The following is a 14,218-nucleotide window of genomic DNA, read 5'->3' as shown; positions in this document are numbered from 1 at the left end:
AAAATATATATAGAAAAAATTAGCCGGGCATGGTGGTGCATGCCTGTAGTCCCAGCTACTCGGGAGGCTGAGACAGGAGGATCGCTTGAGCTCAGGAGTTTGAGGTTGCTGTGAGCTAGGCTGATGTCACGGCACTCACTCTAGCCTGGGCAACAGAGTGAGACTCTGTCTCAAAAAAAAAAAAAAAAAAAAAAATTATTACTATAGACAAAAGTCATTTTATGATTAAACAGATTATATATTCTTCTCAAGTAAATAAGGACAAAGTATGTTCTCTGACCACAATGGAATGAACTTAGAAATCAAAAGAAGAAAATACGGGAAATTCATAAATATGTGGAAATTAACACAATCTTATATAACGAATGGGTCAAAGAAGAAACCCAAAGTGAAATTAGAAACTGCTTTGAGATGAACGAAAATAAAAACATAACATAGCAAAACTTATGGGAAGTACTCAAAGGGAAGCTTATGGCTGTAAACAGCCCTATTAAGACAGATGATAACCCAACAATAATCTAATCTTTCACCTTAACAACAACAACAACAAAAAAACACACACACACACACACACACACACACACACACACAAAAAACAAAAAAAAAAACCCCTAAACCCAAAATAAGCAAAAGGAGGAAAACAATAGAAAATAAATAAAGAGACTAGAAAAACAATAGAATCAACAAAACCAAAAGGAGGTTCTTAAAAAGCTCAACAAAATTGACAAACTTTTATCTAAACAGAATGGGGGAAAAAAAAATTTAAGGACTTGAATTACTAAAATCAGAGACAAATACAGGGAACATTACTACTTTTTATAGAAACAAAAACAATTATAAGGGAATATTATGTATAACTGCATCTCAACAAATTAGATCATTTCCAACTCTATGACACCAGTATCACCCTGATACCAAAATCAGACAAAGACATCAAACAAAACTACAGACAAATATTCTTTTTGAATACAGATGCAAAAATTCCTAAGAAAATACTAGCAGACTGAATCCAGTAACATACAAAAAGGATTATATACCGTGACCAGTGGAATTCATCCCAGGAACACAAGGTTGGTTCAACATTACAAAAATCAATCAACATAATAGAACATATTAGAAAAAAGGACAAAACCACACGATCAACTCAATAATTACCACACACAAAAAAATGACAAAATCCAACACTTCTTTGTAATGAACACATTGAACAAACTTACAAGGGAACTTCCTCAACCTGATAAAGGGTATCCACAAAAACCCCACAGCTAACATCATACTTAATGGTGAAAGACTGAATGCTTTCCCCTAAAATCAAGAATGAGACAAGGCTGTTGGCTCTTGCTACTTCTACTCAACAATATACTGGAGGCTCTAGATAAGGCAGTTAGACAAGAAATAAAAGGCATTCATACTGGAAAAGAAGTAAAACTATTTGCAAATGACATAATCTTGTATATAGAAAATCCTAAGGAACATATAAATTATTAGAACTAATAAATGAGTTCAGGAAAGTTTTAAGATGTAAGATCAACATATAAAATTAAATTGTATTTCTATATAACTAGCAATGAATAATTTGAAAATAAAGAGACAATTCCATTTATAATAACTTCAAAAAGAATAACTTAGGAATAAATTTAACAAAAGAAGTGTGAAACTTTCACACCGAAAACTATAGAACACTGTTGAAAGAAATTATGGAAAACTCAATAAATGGAAAGACATCCCATCCCATGTTCACAGCTTGGTAAGACATAATTATTAACATGGCAATACTCCCCAAATTCACCTACAGAGTAAGCACAATCCTATCAAAATCTCAGCCAGCTTTTTTTTTTTTTTTTTTTGCAGAAATTAGACAAGCTGATGCTAAAATTCATAGGGAAATACAGGGAATCCAGAACAGCCAAAACAACCTTGGGAAGAATAAAACTGGAGCACTTGATATTTCCCAATTTCAAAACTTACTAGGAAGCTACAGTAATCAGGACAGTGAGGTACTGGCATAAAGATAAACATAAAAATCAATGAAATAGAATTGAGAGCCCAGAAATAAACCTCACATTCACGGTCAACTGATTTTTGACACGGTGCCAGGACAATTTAATAGGCAAAGGGTAGTCTTTTCCACAAATGCTGCTGGGGCAACTGGATATCCACATGCAAAAGAATGAAGCTGGATCCCCACATCTCACACCATGTACAAAAAGTCAGTCAAAATGGATAATAAATCTACATGGAAGAGCTATCAACTCTTAGGAGAAAATAATGGCGTGAACCACTTGACCTTGGATCAGGCAATGTTTTCTCAGATATGACACCAATAGTATAAGAAAAAAACAGAAAAAATATCTCCAACACAAAAATCAGGAACTGATAACCATAACTGCAAAAGAAAAATATCTGCTATAAAACAACTGAGGCAAGTGTCATTTATTCACTTGTGTTATTTAAAGAAAAAACAGCAGCAGTTTTATAAACCTTAATTATAAACCTTGAATACTCCTGTGTATCATAAACAACAAAAAATTATTGTCCAGATCACTATCTAAATTAAACTGCACTTTTATCTGATTTCCATCTCAAAACACTTTGTGAGGTAAGATAAGGCAAGTACTATGATCACTACGATTCCCTGTTTACAAATGTTAAAAATAGGGGAAAAAAATGAATGAATAATCACGGCATCAGAAAAACTACGTTACTAGGTTACTGGAGTGCCACAACCTTGACTGGCTGACTCGGTAAGGATGGAAAGAGAATCGGCATAGCTGGGTTCTAATGTTTATTTTATATTTTAGTGCCAACAGTAAAAGTAAAATTTGAAATAAAAAATGAATAATCTACAATTGGGAATATATTTTTCCTTTTTGAATTTTAAAACATCAATTAAATTTTTGGTTTCTTAACATATTTATAACTGTTTCATGCAAGACTGGCACTTTACAGCTAGTCCCCTGACTTTACAAAGAACAAGGGGGTGGGGAGGTTAAGAAGAGCCTACCCCACCTGCAATCTCTATGGCCATGCTCTACTTAACTCTTCTATCCAACAGTAGCCACTAGCCCCATGTAACTCCTGAGCATTTGAAATGTGGCTAGTGAGAATAACAAACTGAATTTTTAGTTTTACTTAAACTCACCCTTTCTATAGCTTCTTTTTCCTGAGGCGTTACTTGAATGTAGTTCATATGACCACTTCCCGCTTCTGCAATTCCTCCACTGCCACCTCCACCTCCTCCTCCTTGACCACCAGCTTCTTGAACTGGTTCATTTAACATCTGAATAAAATGCTCCTGGTGCTGGCTAATTTGCTGTAGTGATGTGAAGGACAGAGGAAAACAATACACTGATATTAATATCTTCAGGAAAATAGGAATTACAAATAAGAGAAAAGGTATACTTAACCCAAATGTGGTATTTTAGAATGATTCTTATTTAGCCTTTGGAAGGATATGATTTCTTGTATATTATTAAAGAAATTCAGTACTTTTGGGCAAAGTCAACAGTGAAGAGAATTCAAATTCTTTCATACATGTGCCCTGTACCCCCAACAATGTTAAAAAACTACTGTGGGACTACGGCTTCTCAGATTCTTTAGTAAGTTAATGTGCAATGGGAATCTCCAAGAAGGAAATGTAAAATGCTTCCTAAACTTATTTGGCCAACTTAAATTAACCCAACCTCCATATCCCAACTTTTTTTCAGTATCCTTATCTAGGGCATGCTATTCTCAATGTAGCTTACAAGAATGCTTTCACCACCCTCAAAAAGAGAGGTGGTAGGAAGGAGGAGCAACATCCAAGGACTTTTTCAAAACGTGATACCCTCTAACCTCACTTCTGAAATTGACAGTGATTAAATAGTTACCTGCAGTAACTGAGGATTCTCTCGGCCTATCTGTTGTAGCAATGCTGGAAGCAGGGAAGGATTCTGTTGAATAATTTGTCTCATCTGTTGAAACTGAGGCTGATTCCGTAAAAATTCAAGAGGATGTCCTAAAATACACATAAACATTTTTAAACAAAAGCAGTAAATACATATACAAAGAGCTGGTTAAATCATACATTTAGACAGCAAACGTTATCAAGTAAAAAATGATTTGAGTCCTGAGATTTAATATTAGTAAAATGAAGTAAATAACGCAGAAATCTTCAAACTGTACCGACAGACAAGTTTTGTTCAGCCGAAATTATTCCTATTAGCAAAGGCAGAGAGTGCAGAACACTATAATACAAACTAAGCTTTCCTAGAATTGCCCTAGGGACTCAATATTATCAGGTAATACTAAGAATTTGTGCCCTACATATATTCTATCAAAATAAACAGGACTAAAAGTTGTTCCTGTTGCTCGAAAGTTCCTAAGAGAAATACATACCAGAGCTAACAAAAACAAAAAACCCACTTACTTATACTACAACCAAACCCCCTCAAAGAATACAACCTGAGAAATACTAAACCAAAGAAATGAAAGATATTTAATACTTAAAGTTCAGGTTTGCAGATGAGGAGTTTAAATACAAACTTAATTCAATTAGAAAAAAAAAAAGACTTTTGGTTATTACCATTAAATTTCAAACATTTGTGAACTATAAAAACTTGAGATAAATAACCTAACACGACAATCTAGTGCTAATACATCTAGAGTTCGTTAGTCCAAGATCTGTTTACAATAATAAATAATAATGCCAAGTAAGGCATAAGATACAGAACCTGTAACTTTTTCAGAGTGCTGGGACTTATTTGGTTATGCTATAGGAAACTAAAGAATTATGTTTTTTGAAGTTACTAATAAGTAAAAGAGAATTTTTAGATGTATGTTGTCATTTCCTACCTCAGGAAGACAATCATTTGAATTAAAATGACTGTAACACATAGGTATTTATTCTTTTATGTATGACAGTAGCTGTTTACTTAAAGAAAATGAGACTCACAGACTACGTTACCTAACAAGTGCTGAATGGGACAGCACCCCAAATAGGAAGTAGAGCTGTGGCCTCCTGTTTCCATTACCATGCTGAAATCGCAACGAATGAAGGCCTGTTCTCTGGGAGACTGTACACAAAGCACTTAGTGATTTTTGTCAACCACAGGTGACTGCCATAATCAGAACTAGGAAATGTATGAAAGAATGGACTCTTCAAAATTAATAGTCTAAATTACTTTATCAATGTATACAAGAATGAATAAAGGAGAATACTATGTAATTTCTTCAGGCCTTGCTCTGTAGCCAGACCTATGGCAATGGAAGCATAGGTACTGACCAGTAAGGAGACCTGAATTCCAGCTTTGCCTTCCTCTCTAGTTACCAGATTTTAAAACTCTCAGGGCTTCATTTCCTTGTTGTATTATAACTACTAAGATGCTGCTGGCCTTGAAATTATACACACTTGGTAACATTTATGGAGAGATTAAAGAGACAAGGCAACAAACCATCCTACATGGCCTGAGAAAGTAAGGCTACATGCAAACTGGAACGCATCTTTTCCTTACAATAAACAAAACAGTAGATTCCCCTTGACAAAGCTGCAGCACTGATGCTTAACATGTTACATTCACTTGGTGGAATTTCTTTTGGGCCCCTCTCTAACATTAGTGAATAGAAAGCTTATCTTAAGAGTTATCCACATGCTCTGGAAATGAACCTAACTTCTGAAGTATTTTAGATTATATTATTAAATCATTTTATGCTAAAAATTCAAGACCGTTTCCTCCTCATCCAAAAGATTCCACTTTACCTCCAGAACTTGTTGTTGTAGTCGTTGCTGTCGTAGTTGCTGCAGCTGCCGCCACTGCTGAAGACTGAGGAGCCCCGGTACTAGCAGCCTGAGGGGGGTCAACCACAGCCTGACTTTCTCTATCTCCAGGGATTCCCTATAACACAATTTCCAAGCTTTAAGATATCCCATCATATAAAATTAATTAAATATTGTACAGAATAACAGACTTATAGTCTATTTAATATCCTCGTCTAATTTCTAAAAGCATCAAGTAGATGTCTGCCTCAATAATGTAAGTAAAGGATTATTAAGCTGCATGGATTCAAATTAGATTCGAAATGGCCTGGATATGGTATAGAAAAACCCACAATGCTTTAAAATAAAGCAGCATGGTTCACAGAACTTTCCACAATGTTGGAAATGTTCTCTAGCTGTGCTGTTCAATAAGATACCTACCCACATGTAATTTTTAAAATTTTAAAAACACTGATACATGTATTTTATGAAAACTGAACATAACTAAGGCTTTTGTGTAACTTGTTGCTCTAGTTGATTTTTGAACTTTTTAGAAACTTTCATCAGCTGTTGCTTAGTCATAGAAAAGATTGCATCTGTAACCCTAAGCCTTAAGATCATCCAAAGAAAGAGGTTTTGATGCATACTTGACAGTTCTGAAATGACTCCTGCGAAAATAAAAAGCCTAATGATTACAGATCGGGTACCACAGTGGACCCGTAAGGAGGACCTCCTCCACTGATCCATGGTACTGAGAAAGTGTGGCATACAAAAATTAATTTTTCAAAATTCACAAAATAGATATAAAAGAAATTCAAACAATTGAACTTTTAGGTGCTATTTTCTGTAAGTGTGTAGTATTTATCTACTGAAGTTATTATAGCTTAAAACTGCAATAAAGCTTTGAGGATACCCTATTTTGATACATATGATTTATAGACATCTCATCACTAACTTTTAAAAAGTCTTTATCAAATTATTATAGATTTTGAAAGGAGAATGAAGAAAACATAACAGTTGAATAAAAGATGGCAAATGCTTCCATTTGCTAATAAGCCAGAAGCCAAATTCATCAACATATAAAGAATGCAGAGTAATGAACACGACGATAATGGCTGCCCGTACTAGATGTTACTAACACAGGCATTGGAAGCAACTGTTTTTCAGACTTCAACAAAATTCAAACCCTTACCTTAGATGAGGAGTTATTAAATGCTAACAAACTATATACAGATCTAGGGTCTATCCATCAAATTCTCAAACAGGTTTGTTAAACTAAAAAGTTAACCATCACTGCTACATCTCTACCTCTATCAACATTTCATCTTTCCATTCATTCACATTCACTTATATATTAACTAGTAACAGTTTAAAGTAGCTTTTGTTTTCAGTCTATGAAACAAACAGTAAATACATAAAAAAAGATTTTAGTTAAATTGTTTCATGAACTCATCTCTCATCTATTTATTTGCATTTGTTGCTATACAGCAGTTTTAAAATTCAGCAACTCTGGAAATAGTGATGCATTTTTTATAACCCAAAACTTCACACCCACTAGATCGAACTAACTGATGCAATTACAAAGAGTCTAAATCAGGTATAAATTAAAGCCATCTCATAAAAAAATAAGACAATATTTTTGTAGAATCTGGGAGGACATTCAATTATCAATTAACAATCATCAACTCAATATGATTCCTCAATTCCAAACAAACTGGATAAATAAATGAACTGGCAGCATTTAAAGACACTATCCAAGAGGACAATGGAAAAGTGAATTCAAAAAGACATGATACGCTAAGAAAAGATTTTGTGACTCTCACATACAAATGCATAGGCAAGTAACTGTGGAGGCAGAGCACAGTTATTTAGCTTATGACTGTGACTCTCCCGAAACTAGCTAGCTACCTACCTGAAAAGGAGTTTCTAACAGAAGTACAGCCTAGAAACAAAGGAATAGAAACTGTGGACTGTGTTCCCCAAAGAGCAAGGATCATGGATCTCCAAGATGATATTTAGGGCAATTCAGACTTTGATAATACTCCAAAACACCAAACACAATTATAGAATAAATGTTTAAGACTAAAAACAAGGTTAATCCAATGTTATTACAAAATTCTATGTTTAGAATTCTTTTACTTTAATGTCTAAAATATCAAGGGTTTAGTCAATGCCCACAACAACCCATTTCTCCAAACCCTTTATTGTCAGTAAAAAACCAAAAAACCCTAAAAACAAAACAAAAAAAACTTTATTCAAAAGTCCGTCAATTGCTACTGACTATAAAAAAAGAGACACTAACGAATTCAAATGCCAATGGAACCAGGCAAGTAACATCATACGTTAAAATGCATGATGCTACGTCAGGTAACAGAGAGTGAACGCAAAAATCCAGGATGAAGATTGTCCAGATATAATATGCTGGGGGGGGAAAAAAAAAAAAAGAAAAGAATAGGAAAAAAAAAAAAAAGAAAAGAATAGAAAAAAAAAAAAAAAAGATTGTCTAGATAAATTGGAAATCTGTATTTTTTATGTGAAATCTCCCAGTTTTCAAAAACTGGCAACTAATCACTGAAATTTACAAACTATAAGCAAATAAAATTTAGCCTGGGCTCCCAGATTGACATTTTTGCTCTAAATAATTCTTCCAGGATCGCACTGACACCTGAAAAGCTACTGAAATGTTGGATCATTAGTTTAAAAATCTCCCCTCCACCCCCAAGACACAATTGTCATCCACTGAGGATGACATAATTGGAGTACAAGGCACTACACTCTAACTAGATAGCCAATTTTATCACCATTTAGTCATGTTGTTTTCTAACTAAAACCCTACCAGAATCTTTTTAAAAAGGTTACATTTTATCAACAAAAATGTTAACATACTGGGAAAAATAAAAGCATTACATAAATTCTCTAAAGTACATTATTCTTCTCCATGAATTGTTAACCCATTCTTTAAAATCTGCTTGAGATTTTGATATTAAACTAAAATGAAAAAAACACGCTTCTCACCATTAAAAGATATTCCACTGCTCTGTCAGGGTTGTTGAAACTGGCTCTCAGGGCTGCGATTACTTGCTCTCGTTCATAGCCCATTGACATGATCTCAGTTACCATATTCTCATAAGACTGACCTGTCACTAAAAAAAGGGGGTAGGGGGTGGAGGCGAAAAAAAATTTTAATAAACATTCTCTACAAACTTCTTGATTGTATACATGTATACAATGTTTCAGGTACTACTGTATTAGAATACAAAGATGAATAACAGTATAAATTATAACGTATTATGTAGTAGGTAGAAAAATTGTACCTCAAAGATACCCATGGTCTGGTCCCTGGACCTATAAATACGTTAAGTTACATGACAAAGGAAAATTGAGGTTGTAGATGAAATTAAGGCTGCTAATCAGCTGACTTTAAAATAGGGAATTCATCCTGGATTATTGGATTATCTGAGTGGGCCCAATGTAATTACAAGGGTTCTTAAAAGTATAAGGCGGCATATGAGAGGGTCAAATGCTATGTTCTTGCCTTCAAAGATGGAGAAAGGGGCCACAAGCCAAGATACGCGGGTAGCCTCTACAAGTTGAGCAGGACAAAGAACCAAATTCTCCCCTTGAGTCTCCAGAGAGATTTGCGGATGCCATAATTTTATAGCCCAGTGAGCTCCCTGTCAGACTTCTAACCTATAGTACCAGAAAATGATAAATCTGTGTTGCTTTATATCACTAAGGTTGTGGTAACTTACTATAGTAGCAACAGAAAACTAATATAATGTATTTTTTAAGTACAATAGAAATACCAGGTACAAAATTAAGAGAGAATTAGTGGGAGGTCAGGGAAGGCAACCTGTAACAGACAGATGAACTGAATTCTGAAAACATGCAGGGGGGCATTTCAAGCAATCAACTCTGGTGCAACAAGACTGTAGTTTTATTATCAAAATAGTGGGGAAAGAGAGGTTAGGAGCTAGAAAGTTAGAATCTCATATGCCACATAAAAGTGGTATTAATGCCCTAAGCACTATTAATCCAATAAGTCACTTTCCACAGACTCTTTCCAATCCTCCCTCTCACGGAAAGACTTAACTTGCTCTTCATGAAAATGGCAGACAACTCTGATCCAATGAAAAGCTGCCTCCCATTCCCAATAAACTTGCCTCACTTAAAACTTTTTCTTCCACTTGTGCTCTGCGTACCGCTGCCTTTATTGTTACCTCAAAGAGCTGCACTTGATTATCCTCTCTATTCCACCTTCACCCTTCCTTCTCTACTTAATTATCCCAATCAGAAGCTAACTATGTTCTACATGACTCCCAAAATAAAAACACACCTCCCTCGATCCCATCCCAATTCCTCTTTCAGGAACTATCTGCTCTTTTCCCTTCACAGCCATAGCTATCCAGCATGCTGTGTTCACTTTCTCACACTCCACCCACTCAACTAATTCCAATAAAGATTTCCCCCTCAAATGTGTCCCACCATTATGTCTTCTCCCTTTCAATAAATGACACCTCTATCCACCTAAGTGCTTGAACCAGAAAGCCTGGTGATTTGTTTCTTTTCCCCTTCCCTTCCACATCTTACTTACTGGCACACCTGGTAGGTACTATCTCTAAATCACACCCCCAAATCCATCTAGATCCTTCTCTCCCCACTGTCATCACTCAGGAGCAGCCCACAGCTGTCTCAGGTCTGGACTATACTCTGCTTCCACTCCTGCCCCCACACCTACAATCCACTCTTCAGCCAGTTGCAACATGGGCTTTTTAAAAAAGAAAACCTCGTCTGTTTTGGGCTCCCAGCCCTCGACAATCCTCTACCCATCACACTCATCCTCCCTGGATTACTTCAATAGGTCATGCCTTTTCCTGCCCCAGAGCCTTTACCACGCCTGCTTTCTTAAGATGTCAACTCCTTCAGATGCGTTGGTCCTAAATTTAAAAGTTACAATCTGAAATACTGCCTAGCAACCCTAAGTAGCCTTCTGTTTTTCTTTATAAAAACCTTTGTATTCTTAATATCATTTATCAAGATTTGCAATTTATTTTGTTTTATTATGCAGATTCAACTGTGCAGGGACCATGTCATTTTATACATTTCCCTGACACACAGCTAACACACTCAGTATCTGTTGAAGAAATCATTTTTCTGCAGAATTTTCAAAAATAAAGGTATTTAATAGCTTAAGAAAACCCATCACTGAGCAAATGAAGCATTTGATATCTTGTTTAAGGTAATGACTTCCCATCCCATAAAATACTTTTCAATATTTTTTTATTTTCTTAATTGTCCACTGAGTAATTCTGGCACAAAGCCACTTAAATGGCAATACATTTTCAGTAACCTGGTTCCCAGATACAGAAATCAGCATTAATATAATCAAAATTAAGAGTTGTAGGGAATCAGAACTACACTATTTTAACACAGTGTATCTCATTTAGTTCTCACAAAATAACCCCATGAGAAAGGTTTATTTTCATCTCCTTTTAATGCTGAGGCTTAGAGAGATTAATAATTTGATCAAGACATCAATGGCTGGTACGTCATGGTGCAGAGATACAAATGCAGGCTGTCCAGTCCAGAGCCTCACACTTAATCATTATACTATGCCTACTAAAATCATGTTTCCTAATCAACCAAATTACAAAAACTCAAAAAGGAATGCCCATAAGCTGTGTGCTACTTTTTAGGTCTTAAAAGTACAAAGGCAAATGACATGTAAAAAAACTAGGGAAAATGGACAAGAGACAGAACTAATGAGGCTAAAGAGGTGGTGATGAAGAACCTTGTATATGTCATTAAGAAGAGCTTTGGACTTATCTTCTAGGTCACGAGGAACTATTAAAGGAACTAACAACGATCCTAGTAGAAAGTCCACTTTGGGCTGGGTGCAGTGGTTCACGACTGTAATTCCAGCACTTTAGGAGGCTGAGGTGGGAGGACTGCTTGAAGCCAAGAGTTCAAGACCAGCCTGGGCAACATGGTGAGACCCTGCTGCTACAAAAAATTTTAACAAATTAGCTGGGCATGGTGACCTGTGCCTGTAGTCCTAGCTACTCGGGAGGCCGAGGCAGGAGAATCACTCGAGTCCATGAGTTTGAGGCTGTACTGAAGAGCAGGCAAGAAGAGCAGATAGAAGAAGATAACGCAAGAGTATAAGTGAGGTAAGGGCCTGAGCTAAGGCAACTGAAGTGATAGTGGAAACAAATATTCCGGAGACTTTAAGAAAGAGAATCAGATTCACTGGGCCAAGAGAGGCAGAGGGTCCAGGTCCAGGATCATGCTACTATTTAGGTCAAGGATGAATAAATGAGTGATGGTGAAAGGAAGAAAGAGAACAAAGGAAAAGAATCAGATGGGGGGATAAAAGATAAGTCAATGTGAAACTTAAGGTTGTGGAGGTTGTAGGTTTTCCAGCTGGCAGTTTAAGAAAATAAGTCTAGGGGCTGAGAGGGAGATCTGTACTACAGTTATAATTTGGAGAATCTTATAATGCGTGGCTGGTATTAGTCATTCCTACGGTTTAAGCTTTGAACTATGGCCTAGAGCAGAACCATAGAAAATACATACATTTAAGGGCCAGGAAAATAAAGAGAATTAACCAGAAAGCCTGAGAAGGAATAGTGCGAGGTATGGAACAGGAAAAGAGTAGTATTACAGAAGCAGTTTAAAGACACAGAGAATCAACATAGAGAACATGTAAATTAAAGACGAAAGAGTAAAGGGATCCTGAGGCCATAAAGTTGAGAATGGGTGCTTTAGGAGATATCAAGATGTAAAAAGACAGACATGGTCACCAGAAGCTTAGGTGCAGCGGCAGCTACGCCACGGACTCCTGGGCTCCTGCTCCGCAGCATCGATGCAACCCAACCGCAGCAGCAGTAGCCACAGCCAGGGCCTTCAGCAGCATTAGGGACAAGTGCCAGCTGGCTCCAGCCCTGAGGCCACAGAACAGTTTACTCATCTCTGGGTAATCCTCTTCTTCAACTCTTCCAATATTTTTGTAATAATTTCTTAAGATTAAGCCTTTCCCTGTCTGAAACAGTGATTTCTGATTTCCTAACTAGACACCAACTCATAAGGTATTCAGTAGCAGAAGAGTCCCAAGAAACTGTTCCTCAAAGACGGAAATCTGGGGTTTGGCACACTCAGGTGATCTTATTTAATCAACTATGTTACCAATACATGCACATGCCATTTTCCACAACAATAAGAGCATCATGGAGTTCAAGCCCAATTAGGTCAGAGGACCAACTCAGATCCTAAGAGGTAGGCGCTACTGCTGTTGGAACCCCGCTGCCATAGAAGCCAAGCAGGAATCCAGAAGCCCATACGCCACTGAAGCTGCTGTTTCCACCTGTTCCTGACTTCCTAACTGCCTACCATTTAAGAGTACCAAAGAGTAGGAATGGGGTTGTCAGCCAGTAAACCAATAATTAGCAGGATCTGTACCAGAGATGTTCCAATGGGAGAAAAGAAGTTGCTTGGTTTTGACAGATTAGGTGTGAAGGGAGCTGGAAAGGTATATTCCACAGATAAAATTAAAAGCTGGGATAAAAAGGCATTTTTGTTGCAAGTCAATACAAACAAGACGGGAGATGGGAACCTACAGGGCTCATAAGTTGGAATGAAGGCTGCAGGTAAATAAACATGAAGTGCGAGATAGAAAATTTTACACCCATTTCAAAGACACTTTGTTATAAACCTGTACACAGATTAACCTTAAGACCACATTTAAAATTCATTTGAAAAATGGAAAATTATTTGCTTTGTGGAAAGAAGTATGCTTTACTGTAAGAGTTTTAAAGAATTAAATATATAAAATATTTACAAAGTCTTTATTAACACTATTAATTGAATTATTTAAATCATCATTTTACAGCTTCATTATAAGCAACCATCAAAATCAATACATTATCATGATCTAGAAAAGTGAAACTTAAACCTCTCCGGTATCTCTTACAGGTTATTTACAAGATAGACACTTACCAAGTGCACTTGTTGCATCTTCAAAAAGGTTTGACCGAGAGGAATCTCCTGATGTACTGTAAAAGGTTTTTAGAAAAATCACTTTCAAAAAGCACATAAATTTAATTTACATTAGTTTAGTAACTGTTCAATTTATAAAGAGATTCTTTGATTTTAATTATAGATAAAAGTCTGGCTACAGTAAACAGTCTCTTCTAGATTAAATCCAAAGCTTTTTTTTTTTTTTTTTTTGAGACAGAGTCTCACTCGCTCTGTCGCCCCAGATACAGTGCAGTGGCGTCACTGTAGCTCACTGCAACCTCAAACTCCTGGGTTCAAGAGATCCTCCTGCTTCAGCCTCCTGAGTAGCTGGGACTACAGGCGCACGCCAAAACACCAAGCTAATTTTTCTATTTTTATTAGAGACAGTGTCTCACTCTGGCTCAGGCTGGTCTCAAACTCCTGAGCTCAAGCAATCCTCCCATTTTGGCCTCCCAGGGTACTAAGATT

At 36.4% G+C, this 14,218-nt stretch overlaps 1 protein-coding gene across 1 annotated transcript in view; it reads right to left on the bottom strand.

The window, feature by feature from the left end:
* The window catches only part of RAD23B (RAD23 homolog B, nucleotide excision repair protein), a 43,309-nt gene that overhangs the window by 3,327 nt on the left and 25,764 nt on the right, over positions 1 to 14,218 (bottom strand). Inside the window, exons 5-9 of the mRNA XM_069476647.1 lie at positions 13,730 to 13,785; positions 8,750 to 8,877; positions 5,738 to 5,873; positions 3,870 to 3,997; positions 3,143 to 3,313 (exon numbers count right to left, since the gene is read on the bottom strand). Coding sequence (XP_069332748.1) covers positions 3,143 to 3,313; positions 3,870 to 3,997; positions 5,738 to 5,873; positions 8,750 to 8,877; positions 13,730 to 13,785 — 619 coding nt within the window. The remainder of the gene's footprint in view (positions 1 to 3,142; positions 3,314 to 3,869; positions 3,998 to 5,737; positions 5,874 to 8,749; positions 8,878 to 13,729; positions 13,786 to 14,218) is intronic.

This window comes from Eulemur rufifrons, chromosome 7, assembly GCF_041146395.1.
Source record: "Eulemur rufifrons isolate Redbay chromosome 7, OSU_ERuf_1, whole genome shotgun sequence".
Classification (NCBI taxonomy): Eukaryota; Metazoa; Chordata; class Mammalia; order Primates; family Lemuridae; genus Eulemur; species Eulemur rufifrons.
The sequence above is the reverse complement of the archived record's forward strand: the minus strand, read 5'-3'. Positions and strand labels throughout refer to the sequence as shown.